This window comes from Vulpes vulpes, chromosome 1 (genome assembly GCF_048418805.1).
Source record: "Vulpes vulpes isolate BD-2025 chromosome 1, VulVul3, whole genome shotgun sequence".
NCBI classification, from domain to species: Eukaryota; Metazoa; Chordata; class Mammalia; order Carnivora; family Canidae; genus Vulpes; species Vulpes vulpes.
In genome coordinates, this window is record NC_132780.1 from 39,505,549 (window position 1) to 39,521,676 (window position 16,128).

Sequence of the window (16,128 nt, forward strand, 5' to 3'; positions counted from 1 at the left end):
TCTCTCCCTTCCCCTTTAATACCTTTCACTATTTTTTATATTTCCCAAATGAATGAGACCATATAATGTTTGTCCTTCTCCGATTGACTTACTTCACTCAGCATAATACCCTCCAGTTCCATCCACATTGAAGCAAATGGTGGGTATCTGTTGTTTCTAATGGCTGAGTAATATTCCATTGTATACATAGACCACATCTTCTTTATCCATTCATCTTTCGATGGGCACCAAGGCTCCTTCCACAATTTGGCTATTGTGGACATTGCTGCTATAAACATCGGGGTGCAGGTGTCCTGCCATTTCACTGCATCTGTATCTTTGGGGTAAATCCCCAGCAGTGCAATTGCTGGGTCCTAGGGCAGATCTATTTTTAACTCTTTGAGGAACCTCCACACAGTTTTCCAGAGTGGCTGCACCAGTTCACATTCCCACCAAAAGTGCAAGAGGGTTCCCCTTTCTCCACATCCTCTCCAACATTTGTTGTTCTCTGTCTTGTTAATTTTCCCCATTCTCACTGGGGTGAGGTGGTATCTCATCGTGGTTTTGATGTGTATTTCCCTGATGGCAAGTGATGCGGAGCATTTTCTCATGTGCTTGTTGGCCATGTCCATGTCTTCTTTGGTGAAATTTCTGTTCATGTCTTTTGCCCATTTCATGATTGGATTGTTTGTTTCTTTGCTGTTGAGTTTAATAAGTTCTTTCTAGATCTTGGATACTAGCCCTTTATCTGATATGTCATTTGCAAATATCTTCTCCCATTCTGTAGGTTGTCTTTTAGTTTTGTTGACTGTTTCTTTTGCTGTGCAAAAGCTTTTTATCTTGATTAAGTCCCAATAATTCATTTTTGCTTTTATTTCCCTTGCCTTCATAGATGTATCTTGCAAGACATTGCTGTGGCCAAGTTCAAAAAGGGTGTTGCCTGTGTTCCCCTCTAAGATTTTGATGGATTTTTGACTCACATTTAGATCTTTCAACCATTTTGAGTTTATCTTTGTGTATGGTGTAAGAATGGTCTAGTTTCGTTCTTCTACACGTGGCTGTCCAATGTTCCCAGCACCATTTATTGAAGAGACTGTCCTTTTTCCAGTGGATAGTATTTCCTGCTTTGTCGAATATTAGTTGACCATAGAGTTGAGGGCCCATTTCTGGATTCTCTATTCTGTTCCATTGATCTATGTGTCTGTTTTTGTGCCAGTACCACACTATCTTGATGACCACAGCTTTGTAGTACAACCTGAAATCTGGCATTGTGATGTCCCCAGCTATGGTTTTCTTTTTTAATATTCCCCTGGCTATTCGGGGTCTTTTCTGATTCCACACAAATCTTAAGATTATTTGTTCCAACTCTCTGAAGAAAGTCCATGGTATTTTGATAGGGATTACATTAAAAGTGTAAATTGCCCTAGGTAGCATTGACATTTTCACAATATTAATTCTTCCAATCCATGAGCATGGAATATTTTTCCATCTCTTTGTGTATTCCTCAATTTCTTTCAGAAGTGTTGTGTAGTTTTTAGGGTATAGATCCTTTACCTCTTTGGTTAGGTTTATTCCTAGGTATCTTATGCTTTTGGGTGCAATTGTAAATGGGATTGACTCCTTAATTTCTCTTTCTTCAGTCTCATTGTGAGTGTATAGAAATGCCACTGATTTTTGGCCATTGATTTTTGTATCCTGCCACACTGCCGAATTGCTGTATGAGTTCTAGAAATCTTGGGGTGGAGTCTTTGGGTTTTCTATGTACAGTATCATGTCATCTACAAAGAGGGAGAGTTTGACTTCTTCTTTGCCAATTTGAATGCCTTTTATTTCTTTTTGTTGCCTGATTGCTGAGGCTAGGACTTCTAGTACTACGTTGAATAGCAGTGGTGAGAGTGGACATCCCTGTCATGTTCCTGATCTTAGGGGAAAGGCTCTCAGTGTTTCCCCATTGAGAATGATATTTGCTGTGGGCCTTTTGTAGATGGTTTTTAAGATGCTGAGGAATGTTCTCTCTATAGAGTTTCTCTATAAAACTCTCTGAAGAGTTTTGATCAGGAATTCATGCTGTATTTTGTCAAATGTTTTCTCTGTATCTACTGAGAGGATCATATGGTTCTTGTGTTCTCTCTTGTTGATATGCTCTATCACACTGATTGCTTTACACATGTTGAACCAGCCTTGCATCCCAGGGATAAATCCCACTTGGTCATGGTGAATAATCCTCTTAATGTACTGTTGGATCCTTGTTGAGAATTTTTGCATCTGTGTTCATCAGGGATATTGGTCTATAATTCTCCTTTTTGGTAGGGTCTTTGGTTTTGGAATGAAGGTGATGCTGGCCTCATAAAACGAGTTTGGAAGTATTCTGTCTCTTTCTATCTTTTGGAACAGCTTTAGTAGAATAGGTATTGTTTCTTCTTTAAACGTTTGATAGAATTCCCCTGGGAAGCCATCTGGCCCTGGACTTTTGTGTCTTTGGAGGTTATTGATGACTGCTTCAATTTCATCCCTGGCTATTGGCCTTTTCAGGGTTTCTATTACTTCCTGTTCCAGTTTTGGTTATTTGTGGTTTTCCAGAAATGCGTCCATTTCTTCTAGATTGCCCAATTTATTGGCATATAATATACGGCTCATAATATGTTTTTAAAATCGTTTGTATTTCCTTGGTATTGGTTGTGATCTCTCCTCTTTCATTCGTGATTTTATTAATTAGATCTTTTCTCTTTTGTTTTTAATGAGGCTGGCTAATGGTTTATCTATCTTATTATTCTTTCAAAGAACCAACTCCTGGTTTTGTTTATCTGTTCTACAGTTCTTCTGTTCTCTATTTCATTGAGTTCTGCTCAAATCTTTATTAACTCTCTTCTTCTCTTGGGTGTAGGTTTTATTTGCTGTTCTTTCTCCAGTTCCTTTAGGTGCAAGGTTAACTTATGTATTTGAGGTTTTTTTCAGTTTTTTGAGGGATGCTTGTATTGTAATGTATTTCCTTCTCAGGACTGATTTTGCTGTATCCCAAAGATTTTGAACAGTTGTATCTTCATTCTCATTAGTTTCCATGAATCTTTTTAATTCTTCTCTAATTTCCTGGTTGACCCTTTCATCTTTTAGCAGGATGGTCTTCAACCTCCACGTGTTTTTTTTTTTATTATTTTATTAATGAGAGAGAGAGAGAGAGAGAGAGAGAGAGAGAGGCAGAGACACAGGCAAAGGGAGAAGCAGGCTCCATGCAGTGAGCCTGATGTGGGACCGGATCCCAGGTCTCCAAGATCATACCCCGGGCTGAAGGTGGCACCAAACCACTGGGCCATCGGGGCTGTCCACATGTTTGAATTTCTTCCAAATTTCCTCTTGTGATTGAGTTCTAGTTTCAAAGCATTATGGTCTGAAAATATGCAGGGGACAATCCCAATCTTTTGATATGGGTTAAGACCTGATTTGTGACCCAGTATGTGGTCTATTCTGGAGAAAGTTCCATGTGCACTTGAGAAGAATGTGTATTCAGTTGTGTTTGGATGTAAAGTTCTGTAAATATCTGTGAAATCAATCTGGTTTAAAGCTCTTGTTTCTTTGGAGATGTTGTGCTTAGGAGATCTGTCATTTGTAGAAAGTGCCGTGTTAAAGTCTCCCAGTATAAGTGTATTATTATTGAAATATGTCTTAACTTTGGTTATTAATTGATTGATATACTTGGCAGCTCCCACATTGGGGGCATAAATATTCTTGATTGTTAGGTCCTCTTGTTGAATAGATCCTTTAAGTATGATATAGTGTCCCTCTTCATCTCTTACTACAGTCTTTTGGGTAAACTTCAATTTATCTGATATGAGGATTGCTACCCCTGCTTTCTTTTGAGGACCATTTGAATGGTAAATGGTTCTCCAACCTTTTATTTTCAGGCTGTAGGTGTCCTTAGGTCTAAAATGAGTCTCTTATAGACAGCAAATAGATGGGTCTTGCTTTTTTATCCAGTCTGAAACTCTGCGCCTTTTGATGGGATCATTAAGCCCATTCACGTTCAGAGTTACTATTGAAAGATATGAATTTAGTGTCATCATAATACCTATTCAGTCCCTGTTTTTGTGGGTTATTTCTTTGGGCGTCCTCTTTCTTTTACAGAGTCCCCCTTAATATTTCTTGCAGAGCTGGTTTGATGGTCACATATTCTTTCAGTTTCTGCTTATCTTGGAGGCTCTTTATCTCTCCTTCTATTCTGAATGAGAGCCTTGCTGGATAAAGTATTCTTGGCTGCATGTTCTTCTCATCTAGGACCCTGAATATATCCTGCCAGCCCTTTCTGGCCTGCCAGGTCTCTGTAGAGAGGTCTGCTGTTAATCTAATATTTCTCCCCATATAAATTAGGGATCTCTTGTCTCTTGCTGCTTTAAGGATTTTCTCTTTATCTTTGGAATTTGCAAATTTCACTATTAGATGTCAAGGTGTTGAATGGTTTTTCTTGATTTTAGGGGGGGAACCTCTCTATCTCCTGGATCTAAATGCCTGTTTCCCTCCCCAAGTTAGGGAAGTTCTCAGTTATGATTTGTTCAAATACACTTTCTGGTCCTCTGTCTCTTTTGGCGCCTCCTGGAACCCCAATTAGGCGTAGATTTTTCCTTCTGAGGCTGTCATTTATTTCCCTTAACCTTTCCTCATAATCTTTTAATTATTTTTCTCTTTTTTCCTCAGCTTCCTTGCTTGCCATCAACTTGTCTTCTATGTCATTCACGCTTTCTTCTACCTCATTAACGTTTATCGTTAGGACCTCCAGTTTGGATTGCATCTCATTTAATTGATTTTTTTAAAGATTTATTTATTTATGATAGACATAGAGAGAGAGAGAGAGAGGCAGAGACACAGGAGGGAGAAGCAGGCTCCATGCCGGAAGCCCAACGTGGGACTTGATCCTGGGACCCCAGGATCACACCCTGGGCCAAAGGCAGGTGCTAAACTGCTGAGCCACCCAGGGATCCCCCATTTAATTGATTTTTAATTTTGGCCTGATTAGATCTAAATTCTGCAGTCATGAAGTCTCTTGAATCCTTTATGCTTTTTTCCAGAGCCACCAGTAGCTTTATAATTGTGCTTCTGAATTGGCTTTCTGACATCGAACTTTAATTCAAATTCTGTAACTCTGTGGGAGACAGTACTGTTTCTGATTCTTTCTTGTGGGGTGGGTTCTCTTTCTAGTCATTTTGCTCAGTGCAGAGTGGCTAAAAACAAGTTGTACTGGAAAAAGGAAGGAAAAAAAAGAAAAAAGAAAAATAAAAAACAAATAAAAACAAAAAACAAGGAGCGGTATCCTCTGGTTCTATATACTGTAAATCCCTCGACTTTCCCTGGAGCTTCCTAGCGAGGCTCAGCCAAGAACTTGCTCTTCCCCTGTCCTTCCAGCTGGTCTTCAGGGGAGGGGCCAGCTGTGCTGATTCTCAGGTGTGTGCACCTGGGGGAGATGCCCGCCCCCTTCCAGGTGCAGCACTCAGTGGGAGCTGTTTATCCTGTGAGGCCCCTGCTCCCTGGTGGCCCCGCCCTTCCCAGGCAGAGGGTGACACCAGGAGGAACAACCACACTGGCAGCGGCAGCTCCCCAGCCCTGAAGTCAGCTCCCGCAGGAACTCCCGCAGCCCCCAGTCCGCAGGGGCCTGGATGCTCTGGGGCGGGGCTCTGACCTGCACAGCTCCGGGCCGCCTAGAGGTGGCAGGAGGTCCCCGCTGTCCTGTGCCCTCCCCGCCTCCGCCTGTCCCAGGGGAGCGCCAGATCCTGGGCTGTGTCCCCGGTGCCCTGGGCTCCCCGGCCTGCGCCGCTGGAATCGCGCTCCCGGGGCGTGCGTCCCCCTCCACGCGGAGCCGCCACCTGCGCTGCTCCCAGGGCCCCGCCAGGCACTGCAGCCCTTTAGGGCGCTCGGTCTGCACGGTGCGGTGAGCTCTCCCCCGGGGCGCCCCTCCTCTGTTAGTGACCCCGGGAACCTGGGGGCTCCACTGCCCCTCCTGGGATCCTGCCCAAGTTCCCTGCGAGCGCCTTTCCATCCGGGAAGATTGTTAAAGTTCCTGCTTCTCCCGGCCTGGGCTTTCCTGTCCTGGGGGCTCTTGCCGCCCCCCTTAGCCCGCCCCTCCCCCACTGGAGTCTCTTTAATTTCTTTTATTTTTTCCACCTTCCTACCTTGATAGAAGCACGGACTCTTCTCTCTGTAGCGTTCCAGCTGGTCTCTCTTTAAATCTCAGGCCGAAGTCGAAGGTTTTCAGGATGACTTAAAAGTTATCTAGGGAAGTTGGTGGGGCCAGGTGATCCGGGGACCCTACTCCTCCGCGATCTTGCCTTCTCCCACCACACCCAACTTAAGAGCAAAGCCCCGGGTTCATTCTTTGCTTCCCCGCTTGGTTTCAGGTATTACGCAGAAATCTCCACTGGACGGTGCGAGAGGTGCAGCAAGAGCTGCAAGACATGCCGGGGCCCGGGGCCCACCGACTGCCTGTCCTGCGATACATTTTTCTTTCTGCTCCGCTCCAAGGGAGAGTGTCACCCCACCTGCCCAGAACATTACTACGCGGAGCAAAAAAACAAGACGTGTGAGAGATGCCACCCAACCTGCGACAAATGCGAAGGTGAGAGCGTATCTGTCATTTTGCATATATGAATGGAAAAATAGGATTCCTTCGTGCTTGGTCCGTCTTTTTTCATCACCTGTAGAGCTTTCTCTGGCTTGCCAATCCAGCCAGTCGCCCCCAGCATCAGCAGCATCCTCTGTTTGGGCTCATCTTCTGCATCTGCCCTCCACCCTGGGCTGCCCTGCGCTATGCTACTCTCTTCAGACCCTCCCATCCGCAGGCTTCATCTCCCCCAACATGTGTTTCCCACCTGCTCTGTCCTCCTCTACTGGTTGAACTTGGAATCTGTCTGGGGAGTTTTCTTTTTCTCATTTCAACAACTGCTTAAGATGTCTGTCTCCAGCTCTCCTGAGCTCCATTCTTACTTTCCTGATACCTACTTTTCTGTCCCAGAGAACTCTTCAATCAACATGTCCCAGAGTAAACACAATCTGGGCTTCCTCTGATAGTCACTCTTTCTGTCAATGGACCTGCTCTCCAACACTTACATAGTAAGTGCTCATTAAGTGTTTGCTGAATGAATGAATGAACCCAAGATAAACAAATCCCAAAGTCTTGGAAATTTTTCAGTTATTAGATCTCCAAATGTTGCTTTTCCACCCTTCCCTCTATTCTCCTTGCTGGAATTCCTTATTTAACATTACTCAGACTTTCCTGATCTCTAGGTCTCCTACCTGCTGTTTTGTTTTTATTTCTTTCACCCTCTATAGTTTATACTAGGTTAATTCTTCAGTGCTTTATTCCATTTCTCCAATTTGTTCTCTGTGTTTAGTCTAAAGTTCAGCCCATCTATCATTTTAGTTTTATTTAAATGATTTACTTTTAAATTATTTCTTTTTATATCCATATCTTTTTGTTTCACATCTTCCCATTTGTGTTTCCTTATTTATCATTTCTTTATAGATATCATGACTTCATTTATTCTTTGAATATGTTCAACGTACTGATTTTTAAAACTTTGTCAAATTTCTCTATAAAATTGAGGGATACCTGGTGGCTCAGTCGGTTAAGCATCTGCCTTCTGCTCAGGGCATGATCCCAGGGCCCTGGGGTTGAGACTGCTCAGGGGGAGTCTGCTTGTCCTTCTCCCTCTGCCCCTCACCCCTGCTTGTGCTCTCTCTTGCATGCATTCTGCTCTCTCTTAAATAAATAGAAATCTTTTTTTAAATTCTCTATAAAATTGGTATTTTTTAAAGTAAATTCATGTTATAATTGTTGATTGTGTTTGTCATCTTAATGTTCATTTTTTCCATATACTTTGGATTTTTGGCCTTACGTTCCTTTTGAATGAGAAATTTCATCTCTCTCTCTCTCTCTCTCTCCCCCCCCCTCCCTTTATCCTTACTCATGTCAGTCTAGCAGTTTTTTGGTTAACACTACCCCTGCCTCCCACCCTGAAACACAGTCCAGAAACAGGACATCTCAGCATTCCTGAAGGGGATACTGACAACAGTGCAGATGCCATCAGCAATGCAACTGGCAGTCCCTCTCTTTACTTTGTAGTATCACTGCCTTATTTCAAACTCATATCTCCCCTTACTTGAGTTATTCACCAATCTCTAGTTGGTCCTCTTGCTTCCAGTATTAGCCATTCTATAACCAACTAGTCCTCCATTATGTTCTCAGATTGATCCTTCTATGTGACAAAAAAACATAATAATATTTCTCTGCTTAAAAATGACTCTCCAAAGGGCTCCTAAGTGGCTCAGTTGGTTAAGCATCCAACTCTTGGTTTTGGCTCAGGATCTGATCTCAGGGTCCCGGGATTAAGCCCGACATCAGGCTCCACACTCAGTACAGAGTCTGCTTATCTCTCCCTCTGCTCCTCCCCCATGCTTGTTTAAATTCTCTTTCTCAAATAAATGATAAATCTTTAAAAAAAGAAAAAGAGTGACTCTCCATTGATTTTTGGATAGAATCTTAACTTAGTAACTCTGCATATGAGGTTCTTCATCTAGGACTCACCTCACCCCTCACCACTTCCTCCACCACCTTCTATAACCAGGTATAATCAGTTACTGCAAATTTGAGCAAACCTTGCCCTTTCTCCTTCCTGAATACTTTCTCCAGCCTGATTTGCCTGGGTACCTCTTTCTAATCCATTAGTCAGCATTTCCTCTGACTTAATCCCTCTGTTCTGTGTTCCTTTAGTACTCTGCATTCATTAATCTACTTATGTATTCAACAAATCTTTACAGTATGGCCCAGACAATGATTCAGCTTTGAACAAGGCAGTCAGGTCTCTGGAGTCCAGAGGGCATATTTTATTATTTTATGTTATTTATTCTTTATCTCTCTGTGTGTGTCTAAACTGAGGTCCTCAAAGGCACAAATTAATATGTCTCACTTACCTTTGTGTCTCTAGCACTTAGCACAGACATAGGGGTAGGCAGTGGTGGCAGCCAGTGGCGCCAAGGACACCTTCAGGAAACAGTGGTGGTGCCAAGTGGGGAGCTCCTGCTGGGTTAAGGCAGCAGCTACCACAGTCCAAGACACATCTAGGATGGTGGTGTTCTGTCTTCTGTCAGCCTCTGTCTCAGGCCCATCATGAAGGTGACCATCAACATGGCCCTCCACAGCTGAAGCAGCCAAGGAAGTGCTGAAAAGACTTACGACCATGGTGCACGATCACTAGGTCTCCACCCTGCAGATTTCTAAGAGCACCATGGACTTCATCCACTTGAAAGGCAAGGTAGACAAGAATCTGGTCACCTCTTTCCTGGCCTGCCTCCATGGCAAGGTCATTAAGCTTGGTGACTTCCTCCAAGTCAAGATGCATGCCGCCAAGTTCAAAATCAATTTCCTCACATGCCAGAGAACTCTTTCTTCCATGACACAAAGGATGAGAATGAAATGCTACCCAGAGAGAGGCCAGGCATCTGTCACTTGGAGGCTGCCCTGCAAATTATTTGCCCTGAGGAGTCAGCTCAGCAAGTTGGTCATGGTCAAAGTGCTTGATAAGTCAGGGGAAATATGGAACATGGACATCCCCATGCTGGATCCCCAATGGGAGGAGACGACAGGCCAGAACTTCCACACCTCCAATTTCGGGAACACTTGAACTTCCAAGCCAAGGTTGCATACTTCAAGTACATACATGGGCTTCATCCAAGCCCTGAGTGCCCTGTGCCGCCGAAGGTCGTGTAGAAAGGCAAGGAGTGCCAGGCCACTGCCACTACATAAGGTTTCTCTTGATTCCGGGCACCTGGGTGGCTCAGCCAGTTAAGTGTCTGCCTTCAGCTCAGGTAGGGTGCTGGGATTGAGCCCCACTTTGGGCTCCCTGCTCCGTGGAGAGTCTGTTTCTCCCTCTCCTTCTGCCTTCCCCCTCCTCCCGCTCATGTTCTCTATCTCAAATAAATACATAAAATCTTAAAAAAAAAAAAAAAGTTTCTCTGACTCCAAACACCTGAGTGATGCCTCACTGAGGAAATAACAGCTTGAGAGGCTTCAGGAGCTGAAACAGCCAAGAAGATAAAAGCACCAAGAGGAGGAGCAGAGAACAGAGCCAAGGAAAAGAAAAAATAGGAAGAATTGGAGAGAGAAAGAAAAAGAGAGGAGGAGCTTCCCAAGAAGGAACGGAAGCAGAGGGGCCGTGAATTCTTTCCGAATCAGAAAAAGCCCAAGAAGCTACAAGCAGAAGAGCAGAAAAAGCTACAAGAGGAGGTGATGCTGGAAGAGTAGGAGCTGCTGCTCAGAGGAACCTGAGTCCATGGGGTTCATTGCAGGGCTGCTGGGCTGAGCCAGGACACCTGCCCGCAGGGCGTGGTTGGTCTTGGTCTTGATATTTAGCTCCAGAACCACCTGTTCCTGCTTGGGGCTGCCACCTGTGCATTTCTCTGAAACATGGAGTCAGTGTCACGACCCACCTCCCCACTTTCCTCGGCTGGTTATAACCATAACAAAAAAAAAATAAGTCTAAATACCAAGAAGGAAAAAAAAGCTGGAGAGAGTCCTCAATATTCTTTTATTATTTTAGAATGACTATCAGTGACATAAACATTACATTATTCTTAGCTGCAAAATGCTCAGACTAGTGGACAATGTAAACTAGCCTGGGAGTGGTCACACGCTATTCATACCAGCCCTAGAATTTCTTCTGAGTAACTCCCAACATGGTGTACCAGCACCATCCAACTAAAACATAATACAAACCATACACACATTTAAATCTTTTCCAGTGGTCACATTTTAAAGAACAAAAATAAGTAAAATAAATTTTAATAATATATGTATTTAGGCAATAGATCCAAAAAATAATCATTTGAACCTGTAATCAACGTAAAAACTAAGAATTTTTTTAAAGATTTTATTTATTTATTCATGAGAGATGCAGAGAGAGGCAGAGACATAGGCAGAGGGAGAAGCAGGCGCTTTAAGGGGAGCTCGACGTGGGACTCAATCCCTGGACTGGGGAGCCGGGATCACACCCTGAGCCAAAGGCAGACGCTCAACCACTGAGCCACCAGGCGTCCCAAAGCTGAGAGTTTTTTTTATACAAAATCTTTGAAATCCGATGTTTATTTTACATGTACAGCATGACTCAAGCTGTACTAGCCACATTTCCAAGGCTCAGTAGCCACACGTGGCTGGTGGCTCCTGCACTGGACAGCACATGTGTAATTTAGAGTAATGGTTTCAGATGGCATTTTAGCAGCGGTCCATCTTCTTCAGATGAAACCTTAAGCTGAATGCTATCGTGTAAATTGACCAGAGCAGGGCAGCCCAGATTGGAGCGTGGAGCACAGTTGGAATCTCAAGAGCCCCACTTCAAATCCGCTCATGGCCCCGCCCCATACCACTTCCAGGCAGTCCTTGAGGCAAGTCCACAAAAACTCTGCCACACAGTGGCTCCCACCCTCCCCCCATCTGCAGTTGACTCCAATCTTTGAAAAAGGGCCTTCTGAAAAATCTTGCATTAAGTAACCATTCATTTGTGTTGTCTTCTTTTTATTCCAGGGGCACCTATAGTTGCTGCTCAAAATTTCTAACCAGAATAAGATAAATGAGAGAATACATTGAATGGGGGGTTGGAGTGGGCGTGGGGTAAGAGGGTGGTGGAAAGTTGGCATTAACATTGGCCATATCATAGTAAATACAGTATGGGCTTTCCATTAGATTTTTTTTATATATCATCATTACTAGACGTGTGGGGCCTTTATTCTAACTAGGATTGCCAGATAAAACACTCTGCTTTGATGTGCTAAATAGGACAACCCTAATCCCAATGCCCTAGGGCAGTGCAGTGGGCTGGAGCCCTTGAGTTTTTAATTAAGACCAGGCAACCATCATTAGGTAAATTAGTGTCTCAACCTCAGCCAGTCAAAACAGAACACTAGCTTTATAAGATTTTTTTTTTTTACAGGGATTATGGAAATTATTAGTGATCTTGTCAGCACAGTTTGAAAAACTATAAATTTCTTTAAGTAGGTTTGAGATTTCCTTGGTGGATTAAGGGAATTCTGAGGATTCTCAGTCCCAGAAGCTCATCAACAAATGCAGACAATGAAATACTATTCAGTGCTAAAAAGAGAAAAAGAAAGCTAAAACATTAGCTGTCATATTAAGAAATGAGGATGCACAAAATTTCCAGGAGAAAATTTAGCAAGCTAAATAAGCAATTTACCAACTAGATTTATTTCATTCACATTTGACTGTCCAATGGTATTTAGAATAATAATAATAATAATAATAATAATAATAATAATAGGGCAGCCCTGGTGGCTCAGTGGTTTAGCGCTGCCTGCAGCCCAGGGTGTGATCCTGGAGACCTGGGATCAAGTCCCACATGGGGCTCCCTGCATGGAGCCTGCTTCTCTCTCTGCCTGTGTCTCTGCCTCTCTCTCTCTTTCTCTGTCTCTCATGAATAAATAAATAAAATCTTTTAAGAAAAAAAAATAATAATATGTCAAAGCACTGAACAGGTCAGGGTGGAGATAATGCCAAATATTACCTTTGTATGCAGTTGGTTCCTCCATAATTAGCTCATTCCTTACCTTTACACATTTAACTTTTTATTTATCGTCCTCACAAAACTGTTTGAAATAAAAATCAAAGCTGGTAGCCAAAACCTCCTATGTCTTTCCAGCTTCCTCTTCCTGTGTGGAATGACACCATGGATGTCCCCAAGGGTTGTTCTGCAGTGCTTAACTCATCCCGCAGGGGTTACTTCCAGGAAAAACCAATAGTTGAATTCTCAATTCTGAGGAAATTTCAAAACAATCTTTTTAGGTCGCACAGTTCTTGCAGATCCTTAGAAGCAATGATAAACATAGGTTGTTAAACTTGGAATAGAAAACATTCTGAAAATTAACAAACTGCCTTTAGCAAAAGGATCTGTACCCTTAGAGTACAGATTTTGCAATAAGTCAATATAGGACATGTAACTGGTGACATGTAGGGCCTTTGGGGATCACTCAGGATCTAAGCTTCAGATGAATTGCTGCTGGTCTTCTGTAAAATAGAAGCATTCTTAAGACACAAATACTGTGACCTAATCTTTTTACTACTTTTTTCTGATTTTTCTACTCTGTTTTTCTTCATTAAAAAAAAAAATCTTTTGTATTTAAAAAAATTGAAATAAGACACCTAAGCTATATTTCAGAAGAATGTAGGTTAGGAAAAGGAAAGAAGGAAGAAAGAAGGAGGGGAAGATTGATTCTTTTATCAAAAACCACAATATGTTCCAGAACTTGTAAGAATTTCTCTATGAAGCTAGAGGTAAGATAAAAATAGAATGATTTTCTCGGATTTCAAACTATACTATACATCTATACTAATCAAAATGGTATGGTACTGGCACAATAACAGACACATAGATTAATGGAACCTCAAAATAAACTGATGCTTACATAGTTAATCTGTAACAAAGGAGGCAAGAATATTCAGTGGGGAAGAGAGAGTGTCTTCAATAAATGGGTTGGGAAAAACTGGACAGCCACGTGCCAAAGAGTGAAACTGGACTACTTTCTTACACTCTACACAAAAATAAACTCGAAATGGCTTACAGGCTTAAAGGTAAGATCTGAAACCATAAAACTCCTAAAAGAAAACACAGAGAAAACTCTTGAACATCACAATGTTTATCAGCAACATTTATTAGCAGTATTTTTCTGGATCTGTCTTTTCAGGGAAGGGGAACAAAAGCAAAAAATAAATAATTGGAACTACATCAAACTAAAAAGCTTTTGCACAGCAAAGGAAACTATCAACAAAACAAAAGGACAACCTACTGAATGGAAGAAGATACTTGCAAATGATATATCTGATAAGGGGTTAACATACAAAATATATAAAGAACTCATACAACTTAACAAAAAGATAATCTGATAGCAAAATGGGCAGAGATCTGGAATACATATTTTTCTGAAGAAGACATACAGATGGCCTGTAGTCACGTGAAAAGATATTCAACGTTATTACTCATCAAGAAAATGCAAATCAAAACCACAATGAGAAATCTACCTTAGACTGGTCAGAATGACTAGTACCAAAAAGGCTAAGAAATGTCAGGTATTGGTGAGGATGTAGAGAAAGGGGAGCCCTTGTGCACGATTAGTAGGAATTTTCATGTTCTACTATGGAAAACAGTGTGGAGATTTGCCAAAAATAAAAAATTGAAATACCAAAGGATGCATTATTTTCACTTCTGGGTATTTATCTGAAGAAAATGCACACACTAATGTGAAAAGATATATGCATTTTAAGTTTATAGCAGCATTCTACAATAGCCAAATTATGGAAGCAACCCAAGTGTCCATCAGTAGATGAATGGCTAAAGAAGATGTGGTATATTTATACAATGGAATGTTACTTAACCATAAAAAAGAATGAAATCTTGTCATTCACAACAACATGGATGGACCTAGAGGGTACTATGCTAAGTGAAATAAGTCAGACAGGGAAAGACCAATATCACATGATTTCACTTTATGTGGAATCAAAAAAAAAAAAAAAAAAAAAAAAAAAAACAAGGTAAATAACAAGTATACATAATTACAGAGAACAAACAGGTGGTTGCCAGAGGGCAGCGGGGTGGGAGGAGGAGTACAATAGTGAAGTGCATTAGGAGGTATAAACTTCCAGTTATAAAATAAGTAGGTCACAGAGATGGAAAGTACAACATGGGGAATATAGTCAATAATATTGTAATAACTATGTGGTGACAGATGGTAACAATACTTAGCATGGTGGGCACTTCGTAATGTACATAATTGTTGAATCACTGTTGTATAGCTGAGACTAATATAATATTGTATGTCAACTACACTTTGATTTAAAACTTAAAAATAATAAAATGGCTTTATTATAAAATTCGTATCACTACAAGCAGCTCCCAATCTAAAAAGCAATTGGATAATAAAGGTTTATTCTAACTGTTGTTCAGAGCTCAGAATTTTTCTTCCATAGAAACATCATAAATGATTGAGCTCATAGATTAGACATGAAAAGTTGATTTAACTCCATAGTTATTGTGAAGGTCAAGATTCCTGGATCTACTTCAAATGCAACTAACGACTCTGTATGATATTCTTCTGATGGGAAAACCTATATCAAGTTCCAACTCACAATACCAGACACACTCCATGCCCCACGTCTATCTCCCTGCTCGTTTTGAAATTCTCAGCAAAAACACCAGGACCTTCCTAATGGAATGGTTGAGAATTCAGGTCTCCTGTCTCAAAACCCTTTCTAGAAGTTATCCCTTAATATCTGGGCAAAAGATAATGCTTGGGTCAATCATTCTTGGGGTCTCTCAATTAGGAGTAGGATATTACCACCACAACAAACACAGAGCCTGTAGATTCAGACCTCCTCTATATAATGGGTCATAAGATGTTAAGGCAGATAGTATGATTGAAAGAGCATTGGACTGTGGGTCAACAAATCTGAATTTGATTCTTGACCATTACCTATGTAACCTTAAATGGATAACTTGACATATCTGGGCCTTATTTTTCATTTATTTAAAAAAAAAATAATAGGGGAACCTGAGTGGCTCAGTCAGGTAAGCATCTGATTCTTGATTTCAGCTCAGGTGGTCTTAGGGTTGTGAGATCGAGCACTGTGTGGGGCTCCAAACTGGGCATGGATCCTGCTTGAGGGTCTTTCTCTCCCTCTCCCTTTGCCCCTCCCCACCTCTCTAACTCTAAATAAATAAATAAATAAATAAATAAATAAATAAATAAATAAATAATAGCATTCCAATTTTTGAAAAGAAAGTTTCTAGCTTTCAAGAGAATTTCAAAGGAATATGTCACCACAACCACCACCCTTCCCAAATTAAGAACAACTGGACAAACTAATCTGCTAAATTCTCTTAGCCCTGGCATTTTAAATTCTAAGTCTGGTATTTCTTTCTTTTTTTTTTTTTTTAAGTCTGGTATTTCTTAGTTAGAGACTGCCTAACCATGATTTTCTCACCGAATGAGTATTGGGACCCTCCAAATTATCTGGTATCATTCTCTTCCTCTATATTAGTAAAACAATAAGCCGAATGACAAAAGTTTTATAAGCTTTCCACATGATTTCTCATTTTCTGAAAATCTTTC

General features: G+C 41.4%; 1 protein-coding gene across 2 annotated transcripts in view; it reads left to right on the forward strand.

The window, feature by feature from the left end:
* PCSK5 (proprotein convertase subtilisin/kexin type 5) overlaps positions 1-16,128 on the forward strand; it is a 449,210-nt gene that overhangs the window by 425,810 nt on the left and 7,272 nt on the right. For both annotated transcript variants that reach the window (XM_026001533.2, XM_072762655.1), the window contains one exon: positions 6,360-6,577. In XM_026001533.2, the coding sequence (XP_025857318.2) occupies positions 6,360-6,577 (218 nt within the window). The remainder of the gene's footprint in view (positions 1-6,359; positions 6,578-16,128) is intronic.